This window comes from Carlito syrichta, unplaced genomic scaffold (genome assembly GCF_000164805.1).
Source record: "Carlito syrichta isolate Samal-C Ts95f unplaced genomic scaffold, Tarsius_syrichta-2.0.1 Scaffold172089, whole genome shotgun sequence".
Lineage (NCBI taxonomy): Eukaryota > Metazoa > Chordata > Mammalia > Primates > Tarsiidae > Carlito > Carlito syrichta.
In genome coordinates, this window is record NW_007116185.1 from 3476 (window position 1) to 18192 (window position 14717).

The window sequence follows — 14717 nt, forward strand, 5'->3', positions numbered from 1 at the left end:
AGGCCAGGCCCCAACGGACAGCAAGGGGCCCAAGCTTCGGACCAGGGGGTCGCCACCCCAGGCCCCACAGCACCTCCCTCGTCTGTGCCATCAGCCCAAGCCCACCGCCTTCCTCGTCCCTTTTCTAGGATGCAGGCTGGTGCAGGAACAGTCCTTGGGTCCTTTCGGGTGCACTGACGGCCTTGGTGGGAAGCACCCCTGCACCTCCTCTCAGCCCCTCATCAAAGTCCCACTGCCCCAAAGGTGCTCGAAGGCCTGGGGCTTCTGCCACCCATGCCAGGCAGTCCTCCAGCCTGTGTGATACAAGGCCGTGCACAGGGTCCAACCTCTTCCCCCGAAGCCCTAAGGGCAGAAGCCAGTCCTTGGGCTCTGCCACCCAGAACCTCTTATCCATGTCTGTGTGCAGTCTAACAGTGTTGTGAAATAAACCCCTCTGCTACAGCAAGGCTGCTCCTTGTGTAGGACTTGGGGCACTGAAGTGAGGGCAGCTGACACAAGCCCTAGCGACTAACCCATTCACTTCCTGTTTTCCACCAGGGATGGGGGCTTTAACACAGGGCCCAAGGCACAATGGTACAACTCTTGGGTCAACAAAAGACAGGCCTTTCATCTGGGATTTAAAAATTTTTAATTTCTTCTGATACAGCATCAACCTCACCTCCTTGCAGACCAGGCATGCAGGACTGCTCGGGGACGTCGGGGTGTGGGCCTGACATCCACCCAATTAGCATGGCCTCTGGACAGGAGCTGGCCAGACCGTGGTGGGGCACAAGAGCACAGTGTCCCGGTGGCTAGCACGGAGCTGCTGGAAAGGGTGGGCTGTCCCAAACCTTAAGCACCCAAGCCAAAAAAGGTCTGGGGGGCCACATGCCTCTGGTGTCCTCACTACCTGGCCCAGTTCAGGGGTCAGTCTCGGCCAGGGGGTGGCCCCTGCAGAATGTCGAGGTCCAGCATCACAGGGCCCAACAGCCCACGGCGGAAGGTTTGGAGAAAGTCACGGGCAGCCATGGGGTAGTTGGGCTGAACAACATTCACATCACCTGGGGGATGGGATGGTCTGGTGAGAAAGGTGTCTTCACAGCAGGACAGGCCCAGCCCCTACCCTCCTTAGGGACTGGCCCTAAGAGACCAGCGTCAGGGAAGTCTGGGCCAGCAGGTCAGATTCAAAAGGAAAACAGAGCCCAGGCCTCTCCCGGAACCTCCAGAGGCCAGACAGGTGAGGCCTGTGGGTATCCACCTAGCACTGCCAGGGCTAGGAGCAGGGCCAGTCTTGCCCTCTGAAGCCTGGACTATGAGCACCTTCCTCTCTAGAACCTTCTGTAGCTCCCCGGCCCAGGTTCCCAGAAGAACCATCTTTGTGATCCTCGCTATGTCTCTCCTTCCTGCCTTCCCTGGGGACAGCCAGGGATTCCCTGTGAGTGAGAGGGTACAGGCTCCCACGCCCACACCTGTGCCCACACTTACCCGTGCCCGTGAGCACCTTCACCTTATGCGTCTTCCGCAGCTTCACCGCCACACTCTTCAGGACGTGCTCTATGTCGTCACAGGCACTACCCAGGCCATAATGCTGCACATACCTATACAAGCCACAAGTCAGTGCCACGGGGTCCAGCACCAGCGCCGCACAGGGAGTCCGGCCAGGCCCTTCCTCCTGAAGGCCATGCCCAGCTCCACAAGGCCACAGCACAGCACCTCCTATGGGTGACAGTGACACCTATGCAGTGTGAGATGACAGAGATAAGACTGTGGGTGACCGCAGTGTGGGTGACCAAGATGAGACAGTGGGGAGTACAGTGCATCATGGGTGATCAGGATAAGACAGTGGATGACCATGATGCAGTGTGGGTGGCCATGGTGCAGTGTGAGTGACCATGATGAGACAGTGGGTGACTGTGGTGTGGTGTGGGTGACCAAAACGATACAGTGGGTGACCATGGTACAGTGTGGGTGACTGACATGAGACCGTGCATGACTGGTGCAGCACGGGTGACCAGGATGAGATGGTAGGTAACTGCAATGCAGTGTGGGTGACTGAGAAGAGACGGGGGGTGACCGTGGTGCAGTGAGTGACCATGATGAGACAGTGGGTGACTGTGGTGTGGGTAACCGAAACGAGACGGTGGGTGACCATGGTACAATGTGGGTGACCAACATGAGACCGTGCATGACTGTGCTGCAGTGTGGGTGACTGAGAGGAGACTGTGGGTGACCACAGTACAGTGTGGGTGACCGAGATGAGCTGGCAGGTGACTGCAACGCAGTGTGGGTGACTGAGACGAAATGGCGGGCGACTGTGGTGCAGTGTGGGTGGCCGCAGTGCAGTGTGACCATGATGAGACTGCAGTGTGGTGTGGGTGACCGAAATGAGGTGGTGGGTGACCATGGTACAGTGAGATGGGCGGCGACTGCGACGCAGTATGGGTGACCAAGATTAGACGGCAGGTGACCGTGGTACGGCGTGGGTGGCCGACGTGAGACCGTGCATGGCTGTGCTGCAGTGTGGGTGACTGAGAGGAGGCTGTGGGTGAACAGGGCGCAGGGTGGGCGACCGAGATGAAACTGTGAGTGAGCGCAGTGCACTGTGATGAGCAAGATGAGGACCGCGGTGCAGTGTGGCTGACTGAGATGGGACCAAGTACTGCAGTGCTACGAGGCAACTGAGACGAGGCTGGGGGGGACGGTGGCGCTGTGTGGGTGACCGTGATTAGACTGTGACCATGATGCCAGGCACTGAGCTCCACAGGGTAGCCACCACCCTATTTCCCGAGCTCTGTCCTGTGTGGCCACGGCCAGCTACACGGAGGGCAGCTCCCATCACTGGAGCCCTTGGCTGCAATGGTCTGAACAGTGGCTGTTCGTGTGCAGAGGCTTCGTCTACCCTGCCTGTGAGCAAGGACAGGCAGGTGTCTGTGCCAGCCTGGGCTGCACTGGAGACCAAGAAGGGCGACCCAGCAGGCCACCCACCAACATGCTCCGTCTGCTGCTGTGGATGGCACTCAACAACTCCCAGGCAGCCCGGACACCTGCGTCCTTTCCACCCTGCTGGAAAAGGGCCAATCCGACCAGCTCGGGTTGACAAGGTCGCCAGCACTGCTGAGCATCACCCAGTGATCCTTACCAGCACCTTGTGCCCTCCCTATGCAGGGTCTGGGCAGACAGGCCTGAAGGGAAAGGCCAGAAAAGAGCAGCCGCAGACAGGGACAAACCCTGACCACAAACACCACCCAGAGCCTCAGAAGCCAGGAAACTAGCCTGGACCCAACCTTCCGGACAGGTGGAGAGGGAGAGGAGCCTGCCTAATGGCTCCCACAGTGGAGGACAGCATCAGTTCTGAGAAGGCCAGCATGCTCAGACCTGGTAGCACAGCACAACTGGACAACACAGCTCATAAGGACGTGTGTAAACGCTACCCAACACCACACATACCCATTGGGCAGGCTGAAATTAAAAGACCGACCACAGGGGAGGGAGGAGACATAACATCAATAAGCATACCTGATCTCAAACAAGGCAAAGTGGGACCAAAGGGAGCCCCAAAGCTCACCTGCATGATAACCTCTTATCTACCTAATCCTGAATTCTACTCCATGTCTTTAAAATAAAGCAAAACAAAACAAAAAAAACTACATTTTTGAGATTTTCACATATTTGTAAATTTTCTAGTTTTACTTTTTTTTTTTAACCACGAGCAGAATAGGCACAAAATAAGCATCTACTGACTTGTAAAAATAATAATAATAAATAAATAAATAAATAAATAAAAGACTGACCACACCAGGTGTTGGTAAGGATGTGGAGAAACTGAAGAACACTCATCAATCCCTGCTTGTGAGTAGCATGGCAATTTCTTAAAAAGTCAAACATGCCTATAGGACCCAGCTATTCCACTTCTAAGTATTTACCCGAGAAAAACAAAAGCACACTCCACACAGAGACCTGTACATGTGAACACTCAAAGTAGCTTAATCTGTGACAAGCCAAATCTGCCAACAACCCAAATATCCATCAACAGGTGGAGGGATAAACAAACTGCACTATATGTGTAACAATGAAACGGCACTCAGCAAGAAAAAGGATAAACTGCTGATACTCAGTACTACTTGCTCACATGACTCTCCAAACAGTTATACTAGTGAAAGAAGTCAGATAAGAGAGAGTACATCCTGAATGATTCCATTTAACATGAAATTCTAGAAAAGGCACATCTACCTACAGTGATAGAAAGCAGATAGCTGCCCCGCACAGAGGAAGGGGGCAGGAAGGAGTGATTACCAAGGAGCACAAGAAATTTTGATGGAAATGTTCACTTTCTTGATTGTGTGATTTCACAGATGTCACCATATGTTCAAACTTACCAAACTGTATACTTGAAGTAATGTGCATGTTACTGTGTCTATAATACCTTCATAATACTACATGTAAACCCATCTCTACTACAAAAAAATTTAAAAATTAGCCAGGTGTGATGGTACAAGTCTGTCGTCCTAGCGACTTGGGAGACTGAGACAGGAGGATCACTTGAGCCCAAGAAGTCAAGGCTGCAGTGAGCTATGATCACACCATTGCACCCCAGCCACAGAGAGAAATCCTGTCTCTAAAAAGGAAATGAATAAATAAAATGAAAAATTATACCAGACTAGGTAGGATGAGAGAGAAGGAAGAGGTGCCCCGCCGAGGGCCTTCACTGCACTCACCTGAAACACTGGTGCTTGTTGAGGGTGTACAAGAGGTAGTCGGCCATGGTCTCCTCCCCCACCAGATGGTCCAGTACCGTTCCTGCAGGGGCAGTGGAGGTCAGTGCCTGGAACAGTCAGCATACCGGTTTCAGCCCAAAGACAATCATGCTCCTAAGGAAAAGGCCAGCCTGGGGAAAAGTAGCTTCCCCAGGAAGCAGGTGGTATGCAGCTGATGTCCTGGTGCCTCCTCCCACCTGGCCTGGGCCTTGGCCATGTGACCTAACCTTGTGTGTCAAACCAGGTGAGGGAAGGTCACTGTCTCACAGGGTAGGGTCAGAACAGTGACTAGAATCTATCAGCTATGTGCTACCACCGCTTTCACACTGAGCTCTGCGAAGCGTGACACCAGGGCAAAGTCAGTAACAGCTCTATTCAGTCTAGGGACCCTGTGCCAAAGTCAGCAGGTGGAGCCCTCACCATGGGACGGAGGGACACCTGCCCCAGCCCTGGCTTACCACACAGGGCCAGCTTCAGGCCCGTCTCCACACTTTCGATCCGAGGAGCCAGAACACCAGGAGTGTCCAGCAGGAACATCAGCGGCCGCTCACAAACCTGTGTGGGAACAGAAGGCACCATCAGGCTGAGACGACAGCCCCTCGCCCAAGCGGGTCACTCAGGAAGCCTTTTACACCTGGGGCTCAAAGTAAGGCCCCCGGGATCCAATCCCATGTCAGCAACAAGCTCTAGGACTCCACAAAGGATGGACTTCCCATTTAATCCCAAGAATAAAAGCACCAGGTCTCAACAGCTTATGCCATCTACTAAGGCGTGGAGAGTGGGTTCCACCCAGCCCTGCTCTAACTGCTGTGTGGTCCCGGGCAGGTGGTCCCCTCACCTGGAAATGGGACAAGCAGAGTGCCTTCCCCACAGGTTTGGCATAAGGACTGGGCAGTCCTGGCATGGGTAGGGAGTGCCCCACGGGGAAGGGAAGGCGTTGGAGGCCTGTACAACTGGATGGAGCCGGGCCCGGCCACCAAGGACCCCACCTGAATTCTGGACATCACAGCTCTGGTGATCCCAGGCTCACCGCCCACCCTGGTGGCTTTTCCTGTAGGATAGAAAGGGGCTGTCAAAGGTACACTAAACACATCAGCTATAGAACAAGCAATGAACTGCATGTGTAACTGACATGTCTGACTAGCCAAAATCCAACTTTCCCAAAGTCAAAGGAGTTTCCCAAAGATATAATTCATTCCACATTCAGTCTCACACCAGCTCATGGCAGGGGTGCTTGACAAGCCACACCAGGGCCAAGAGGCTGCAACAATGGCTACAGAACGCACCTCACCAGTACTGGAAAGGAACTCCCGGTCTGCAGCAGAGAGACCAAAGCTGCTCCTCCCATGAAGTTTCCTTATCCATCCTGGTCTCATCCCTGCACCTGCAGGCGAGCCTGCCCCCCACAGCACCACCCACACGGGCCTGTCTGTGAAGCCAGAACTGGAGACCATCTGGGCCCTGAACCCCAAGAACCACGCTGCTGCTCTGGGACCCAGCTCAGCATGTGTCAAGGAACAAACCTCCACACTGTCAGTGAAATGAGCCAGGCACAAAAGGACAGATACTATAATTCCACTTGTTTGAGGTCATTAGAGTTGTCAGATTCAGACAGAAAGGTGGAATGGGAGGGTCAGGGGAGGGAGAACCTCCCATAAACCCTGTTTATGTTTATAGGGTTTCAGTTCGGGGTAATGAAAACAACATTTGAGAATAGACAGGGGTGCTGGTGACACAACACTGTAAATGTACTTAATGCTACCAATAGAAAAATAACACATTTAAAGAAAAATAAACTTAGCATAAATGACTATCACATCTCCCCAGTTAGCACTAAAAACACTCTTTGTATAAAATGGCTCATCACAGTTTAAAGTCATCAGAATTGCACATTGCAATGAGTTTCTTAATAAATGCTACATCCTTAATGTGAAAAATGAAGTCAGTGCAGACTTGAATTAAATTTCAAAATAGTTAAGGAAAAAAAAAAGGTGACAGTGAGTGAGCACTGTGGGGTTTCTGTTGTGAATCAAACTTACTCCGAGACCAAGCATGAAACAAGGAGTGCCCACCAGGCAATTCCAACATGAGGTTAGAAAACCTTCCTGCAAAGGCAGCATGCTGAGAATACTCTGAGCCAGAGCCAGCCTCAGACAGGCTCACAGAAAGTCAGCCGCCCTGCCTGATCATCAAGCCCATCCACTTCACAAAGTGCTGAATCCTCTGGATCAAAGGGACTTAAATAAGTGAAAGAACAAAATCATCAAAGTTTAGAAAAGTCATCCTTGTAGAACAGATTTTAAATAGAGAAAAATTGAGAGTAAAAGTTACAGCAGAATGACTGTCCCACCATTCGATCCTACCCTGCACTATGAATTGGTGGAACCGGACAACCAGGCACTGTGGGGATGTGGGGTCAACGGAAGCCCCGCTGCACTCTTTGTGCACCCTCCCCTCCAGGCAAGACAGAGACCAAACAGGGGCTGCATGGTGCCAGTACCTTTCCTGAGGTGCTGCCTCCGGAGGGAATTGATGAGGGAGGACTTGCCCACGTTGGGAACTCCAATCACCATGATGCAGTACTCCAGGTTCTGCGGAGGCGGAAAGAGGAGTCCCAGGGCCCACACCCAGGCCCCCTGGAGCCTCAGGCCTCCGACCGACCCAGGCGAGGGGTCCCCAGCTCAAGGAAGCAAGGAGGTCATGGCGGAGGCCCTGCCAACCCAGCAGGGCCGGCACCACCCCTTTTCGTGAAAGCGGCGGACGAGAGTGCTCCCTGCCTGGGCTGCAGCACTCTCTCCTCAGAGAGGCCGGGCAGAAGGAGCTGACGACCCACCGCACACCCGCCTCCCAGCCCTGAGGCCCCCCACCAACCTCTCCTCGGTGGTAGCGGTAGCTGCTCCCAATCAGCTCAGTGACCACGGGAACGATCTACAACAGACCAAGAATGACGTCACTAGCTCACTCGTCCTGCTGCCCCAGAACACCAAGATCGGGGCGCCAGGGTCTCCCTTGCCACGCATCCGTTCGGAGAGCCCAGTCCCTACATCTGGACTTCTACTCAGTGTCCACAGACATCTGGTGTCTTCCTTAATTTCTGGAGGTGGTACATTCAAGTGTACGGCATTGGGAAACTCGAGCTCTGTCCAGATCACAGATGTCAGACCGAGCTGTGCGGGTCGGGGCCACCTGTGCCTGTCCCCGTCCCCACCCCACCACAAACAAGCAGGTTGGCCCCCAGGGCTTCAGTGACGGCTGTGCCTGTAACTATCTTCTAATGAAGATCACATTAACCCAGGAAATTCTGCCAAATACAACCAGGAAAATGTGACTAGACTCTGCAACATGGCGCTCACCACTTACTACCCTGGAATGTATCTTTACAGCCAGACTCTGTGCTCTTCAGCACAGGGAGACAGGCTCACCCCAGGAGGCACCTGTGTGGCAGCTGGAAACCAACACCTTGGATCTCTTCCAAAGTTCAACTTCTTATTAAAGCATACAACAAATCACATTACTCCCTGAACGTACTGAAGCAGAAACATCACACATACACAAAAAGCTTACCTGCTTGACATTTTCATCCTTCACACAGTTGGTAAAAATAACATTTTTTAGGCCTTGTCCTTCCAAGCGTTGCATGATTTTCTGTAAGAGACATTTCCATTTTAAATAGCCAATGAGGCCAGGTGCAGTGGTTCAAGCCTGTAACCCCAGCACTTTGGGAGGCTGAGGTGAGAGGACTCTGAGCCCAGAGGTTCAAGACCAGCCTGGGCAACTTGGTGAGACCTCATCTCTACAATAAATCAAAAAAATTAGCCGGGCATGATAGCGCATGCCTGTGGCTCCAGCTACTTGGAAGGCTGAGGTGGAAGGATTGCCTAAGCCCAGCAGTTCGAAGCTGCGGTGGCCCTGAGTGTGCCATTGCCCTCCAGCCTAGGCATCAGAGTGAGACCCCAACTCAAAAAGAAAAAAATAACAAATGAAAACTCGAATGGTATAACACAAAATTCAGGGATCTGAGATGGCAGGCTACATTCTGCCAGAGGTGTTCATCTGCTCAGAATCTCCGCAGGCTGGGCCACCAGGAGCTGAAAGAGAGGCAGACAGGAAGACGCAGGCACAGGGAATGGTGAGCCTGGGCAACTAGGAGGGGGCAGGAGCTCCAAGGAGGGCAACTGAGCCCCATGGCTGGCCCCAGGGAAGGCTCCACAGTGGGACTAGGAGGGAGGGCGGCAGGGCAGGGACAAGCAGGATGAATTAGGATGTTCTGAAGCTACTTTCAGCAAAAAAAAGTACATGATTTGGGACCTTATGAGTAATCTCTTTACTTCCGTGTGTTCTATTTCACAAAATGAAGTCTACTTTAAACTGAGGTTTAAGCCCAATCTGATTACAGAATGCAGCATATGCAATATTTAAAAGCCCAAAAGTAAACCAAGGTTAACATAAACTTACTAGACTTAACATCCAGTGAAATCAGTGTAAAGCTATATTCCGTTTTTAAAAATCAGTGTTGTGTTGTTTGAACAGCTACTGACCTAAAAATAAGATCAATGCTTCAATCAACAAAAATATTACTAACAGAGCTCAAGTGGATTTAAGATAGGGTGTCACTGTGTTGCCCAGGCTGGGGTGCAGTGGCACAATCATAGCTCACTGCAGCCTCAAACTCCTGGGTTCAAGAGATCCTCCTGCCTCAGCCTGGGACTGTCACCACACTTAACTACTTTAAAAAATTTTTGAAAAAAAAAAATTTTGTAGACATGGAGCCTTGCTATGTTCCCTAGTCTGGTCTCAAAATCCTGGTCCCAAGCAACCCTCCCACCTTGGTCTCCTAAAGTGCTGAGATTACAGGTAAAACTGCACCCAGCCTGGTTTTAGTTAGTTACCCAACATGATGGCAAGGCCTGAGAGATAAAGCACCACATATACACCTGAGGCCACACTCTAAGTGGGTAAATTCACTCAGGCATACCTACTCCACCCGGAGGCATGTCTACTCTTGACTCTTCAAAAAGCAACAGCTATAGAAGCACCTAGAATTTGTTATCTCCCAACCAGGTAAGACACTGCTGTGCCCCTGTGTTAGGTGATCACCCTCCATGAAACAGTATTTTAGAGAAAGTAACCATTTGATATGACTCAAAAGTCTCAGCTAATGAAAGCAACAGAAAGCACTTGTTTCTCAAGCTTCAGTTCTATGGGGGAAAATAACCAAAAAAAGCACCTGTGATGATAAAGAACTAAAGCCGATGACCTGCCCCCATCACAGGAAACGTTTCAAAGCATTCAACCTCCAGTAGCGGCGGCCATTGTTCTTGTTAAGCATTGGCCGGTCATGCTTTTCTTTAAGCAGCTTTGGCCCCTCCTCAAGCTAGGGGAGGTGAGTCTTCTCTCTTTCTCTAATCTACTTTATAAATAAACTATAGAATCTACTTTCTAAATAAACTATCATTTCAATCTAAAAAAAAGAACTAAAGCTGCAAAGGCAGGGAAAATAACATTTCGTTCTCAGAGGCACTGACTCCTTCTGCATAGCAAGGTTTTAGATCAGATCTGTAGGCATGCATTATGGCATGGGTTATCATTATGGGAAGTGTCTTCTGCTTGAATTCTCAATGAACAAAGCAACTCTGGTTGCTTAGTAGTTAGTGTTTCCCTGGAAACTTGTGGTAGAGCCTTGTGGCTGGGTTTAAGTCACTTGAATGGACCACAGTAAACTAAGAAACCTGAAAAGCATTATTGCTGCTGCAACAAAAGAAAATTCTGCACCACTAACAATTTTTTTCTAAAGTGACTTGAATTCAAAAGATTTGGACACCTACTCTTTGAAGAATTTGATAACCAAGCAAGAGAAGCAGAGATAAGCCCTTCAAAATTAACATTACCAGGTGTGTTCATGCTTCTCACCTCCAGACACCTTGCCCAGGGTAACCTGTGCCCGACTATGCCTGGCTCTGGAGGAACCTCAGCCCTTCCAGCTTCCAGATCCTGCCATGTGCATAATTCAGCCGGCACACAGGTTCTGGGGTCACACTGGCAGGCTGGACACCTGGGGGCACTGCAGCCATCACAGAAGATCTGACCAGACCAGACCAGCTGCATGCGGCTACTAAAACCCAAAGTAATTAAGTAAAATATGATGGTCATGTGTGGATCCATGTCAGGTGCTTACAGCACTCCAGCCACCACGTGGGGACACAACAGACCCATATCACCAAGGAAAAGTCCACAGTGCCACTGAGGCTGTCACTCAGACTCCACCTCCCACAGGAGGCATGCACTCTCGGGGCATTTACATCAAGAATTAACACTAGAAGAGGCATGTTATACGAGAAACCATGCTGGCACACCTCTGCAAAGCAAAGCACCATTTCTATCGCTGGGCCTGCCTGGGTAACAAACACTAAGTGTAAGCCCAGCAACTCTTCTGCTCGCCACAAATGACCATGAAAACATGACCACACTGAAGACATCTGAGAGAAGGGTCTTTACCTGCTGCTCTGTGAGGTCTGCCAAGTCCATTTTGTTGAGGATCAGTAAGTGAGGTTTAAGTCCAAGGGTTTCCTGAAACAGAGGGTTGCGGCCTGAAAGCGGGATGTAGCAAAGTTAAGGCAAAACACCTTCAAAGCTTTACCAGCCAATTAACCTTGTCTTGTCTCCTTATGCAGACTGGAGCCACTGCCACCTCCTGACACCTCCTCCATGTCCCAAGGAGCTGACATGGAGGAGGAAGCCCAGCCTGGGTGCAAGCACACACCAGCCAGCCCAACTTTACACTGTAAGAGCTGCAGAGCCAACTAGAAACTGCCCTCCTGGCTGGGAAAAGGGTGCAGTGAAAGACAGTGACAAAAACAAAAAAAAAACAAAGCTCAGAGAAAGGTTTAATAACCAAGTCACCTTTTAGTCACCATGGTACATAAGTTCAAAAATGATCTGACCATTCAAAAAAACTGCCTTCCATAAAGTCCTAACCAGAATATCTCACACTACCACCGCCACCCTCTGTGACCATCCGGGTCTGGCAGCTGCACCTGCAGGTGGGAAGGTCCATTCTCCCTACAGAAACCCCTGAAAGATTCTACCTCCTTCCTGTCATCCTCAGGTTTCTTCCCCCTCAGCCGGGCGCTGTGGCTGTGGGGTCTCAGCTTATGTAACACTAACACAGGCAGGAAGGGGCTTCTTATCTTTATCTTCTGAGCCCTCAGCCCCTACCTGGGGCTTCATTTCTCCTACTGAGTCTAGCTGTGAGAGTCCCAAAGCCTCTGGTATGCCCCGGTCTAGGAACCCAGTTAAGCTGCTGTGCCCAAAAGCCACAGAGGGGCAGGACATAAACCACTTCACTCAGAGGTCAAGCAACCCTGCGTTCATTCAGAACACTCCAAGCCTTGAAACCCCTCCTTGGATGTGGGAGGTTACCATCCAGCATCCTGCCACATCCTAGATAAGAAAGTAGACCAAAGACCGAAGGAGAAATGTTCTCTCACATATACTGAATAATCAATACTACAGGCTTTATTTTTCAATAATCAAACATAAACACTTTGACCCACAAGAGATATTGTATGAACTGGTGTATTTCCGGCCTACAGCAAAGAAACCCAATATTTACTGCACCAGCTCCAACAACCCTTTGAAACCCTAAAAATGATCCTCATCCTCAACTACTATTTCCAGAAAATCTCAGCAATAGAAGTAATGGCCACATGTAACTAGCTGTCCCTAGGCCAGCACTATCCAAGGGTTGGGCCTACTGGTTTATCTTCCTCACACTCTTCTAGGGTTAACAAGGCAGAATGGTTGACAGCTCTCAAACCAACACCTGCATTATATAAAGAGAATCTAAACATAGCTCAAATATAACAAAAAAGACTCTGAGCCATACAGTTGTCAATGAACAAATCATCAAATCTTAACAATCCATTTCTTAAGCATAGAAGGAAAGCCCCAGTTGGCAGAAACACTTAAACTAAGTTTGAATATGCTATCTAGAGAATTCTACTGCTGGACCATACTGGAAGGCTTAGATGAGCCAGGCAGAATTCTAGACTAATGATATATCAATGAGTTCAAAAAACCATACATCATGAACCTCACAACGGAGATTCTGATTAACTTGTCTGGGAAGGAGCCTAACAATTGGTATTTTTAAAAGCCGTCTCAAGTAGTAATTCTAGTGTAATGATAGTTGAGAACCACTGCTTTAAATATCAATGATGCTGCTGCCCACTGTGGTTGACTAACTGGACAGCAGCAGAGGCCAGATAGATGAGATGGACAGAAACAAGGTGGGAACCCAGGAATGATTCCTGCCGTCTCAGGAAGAGGAACATCTCCCAAACTTGAAAGGATATCCGGGCATCATGAACCTCAATGATACAGTCCACCAGCTTCAGGCTGCTCTGCATCTTCTTCAGCCCTGGAAAACAGAAGAATGCCTAAGCCCAGGGGCTCACAACCTTTCAAGAGTGGTACATGTAAGCTGAACTGTCCAGAACAGCACGCAAACATAACACAACCTAAAAACAGACATCTGAGTGAAGTGGCAATAACCTAAGTCACCAATAACCAGTAACCATTTGCTGAGTGCCTCCTCCAAGTTCCACACCTGTGGCTCCAGGAGACACAGACAAATTCAGCCCCTGGGTGGAATATTTAACTTCTATGGGTCTTGAATTGGGCTGTAGAACAGACTAAGGCTGGCTCCTTAGGCCTTTGATACCGTGTAAAGATGGCCATGATGTACCCACGGGTCCCCTAACCAAGAACAACACATATAAAACAAAAATCACACAGCCCTATTATTTATGTACATCCTCAGACACAGCATCATCCCCCTCCCTGCGTCTTCTCTTCTCCAAGCTTCCTAAGGGGCTGGAGCAGAAGTGGAATCACAGCACCTACAATGGCTGGAAGGGGCCCAGATGTCTTCTTGGGGCCTAATTTTGATAAACAGTAGGAAATAACCAAAGACGTTTAAGCAAGAGGAAGAAAAAATTCGAAACGTTTTAGAGTGCTGCGATGGTAATAGCGGACAACGTGAATGTGTGCCTTCATACCCACTATTTCATTTAGTCCTCAAAATAATATTCGGAAAATTGTACCATTTCAAAAACATCGGAATCTGAAACATCGGGGGAACAAAGGGGCAAAAGGAACCTGCTGGGAATCGAGGTGAGCCCTGTCCAGTCCTGCTGGCAATCGTCCCTATGGGGCAGTGGACAGCGGGCCCGGGGTCCGGGATCAGGCAGCACCCGGGCCCGCGCCGCCGAGGACGTGGGGGGCGTCTCCCAGGAACCAGCCTCTGCCGGAGCCGCGCATGGACGGGGGGACGGGGACACGGGGAGAAGTGGGAGGGGCGAGGGCAGGGCAGAGAGGACTCGCCTCAGGACAACCACGAGAAACCAGCCGCGGCCGCCGTTCGTCGCGGCGCAGACGGGCGGCCAAAGGCAGCCCGGCCTTGGGGACCCTGCCCCTACCCGCCGGGCCTCACCCTTGGCCATGTGGCCTGGGAACCAGCGCGCCACGTCGCGACCGCGCAACGGGAAGTTCTCCCGCCAGGCAGCCCCGGCAGCGCCGCACAGCACACCCGCAGGCAACCTCATGGCGCCGCCGTCCCCGGAAACGCTCCGCAGCCGACCCGCTCCGGGCACCGGGTTCCGGCGCTCTAAGGTTCCGTCGGCACGACCCGCGCGTGCGCACCACGCCGCCCCGGCGGCGGCCCGAGCGCGACGTGGGCGGGGCCCCAGCCCAAAGGGCCAGAGTGGGCGGAGGGGCGGAGTTCTCATGGTTTTGTGGGGTTTTTTAAGTAATTGGTAGGTTTATAAGCATTCATTTAAAAATCCTCCTTCTGGCCGGGCGCGGTGGCTCAGACCTGTAATCCTAGTACTTTGGGAAGCGGCGGCAAGAGGATTACCTGAGTCCCAGGGGTTTGAGACCAGCCTGGGAAACTTGGTGAGACCTCTTCTCTTAAAAAAAAAAAAA

At 51.0% G+C, this 14717-nt stretch overlaps 1 protein-coding gene across 2 annotated transcripts; it reads right to left on the reverse strand.

The window, feature by feature from the left end:
• Positions 1-611: 611 nt before the first annotated feature.
• On the reverse strand, positions 612-14416 carry MTG1 (mitochondrial ribosome associated GTPase 1). 2 transcript variants are annotated; one of them, XM_008051423.2, is made up of 11 exons: positions 14227-14416; positions 13088-13152; positions 11229-11333; positions 8298-8378; positions 7605-7661; positions 7234-7324; positions 5723-5784; positions 5192-5288; positions 4695-4776; positions 1465-1577; positions 612-1040 (listed from the first exon to the last, which is right to left on the reverse strand). In XM_008051423.2, the coding sequence occupies exons 1-11, from the start codon at positions 14336-14338 to the stop codon at positions 907-909; spliced, it is 999 nt and encodes a 332-aa protein (XP_008049614.1). In that variant the 5' UTR covers positions 14339-14416; the 3' UTR covers positions 612-906. The 2 variants fall into 2 exon arrangements, with proteins under 2 accessions (XP_008049614.1, XP_021564993.1); XM_021709318.1 differs by lacking the exons at positions 5723-5784; positions 7234-7324.
• Positions 14417-14717: the final 301 nt, after the last annotated feature.

Bases quoted from the DNA above. Each gene is read 5' to 3' on its own strand.
- MTG1 (XM_008051423.2), bottom strand. From the start codon at position 14,338: ATGAGGTTGCCTGCGGGTGTGCTGTGCGGCGCTGCCGGGGCTGCCTGG. The intron at 5,785-7,233 runs GTACTGGCACCA...TCTATCCTACAG, and splicing joins GAGGCAGCACCTCAGGAAAG to GAAAAGCCACCAGGGTGGGC. The intron at 4,777-5,191 runs GTAAGCCAGGGC...CTGCCCCTGCAG, and splicing joins CCTGAAGCTGGCCCTGTGTG to GAACGGTACTGGACCATCTG.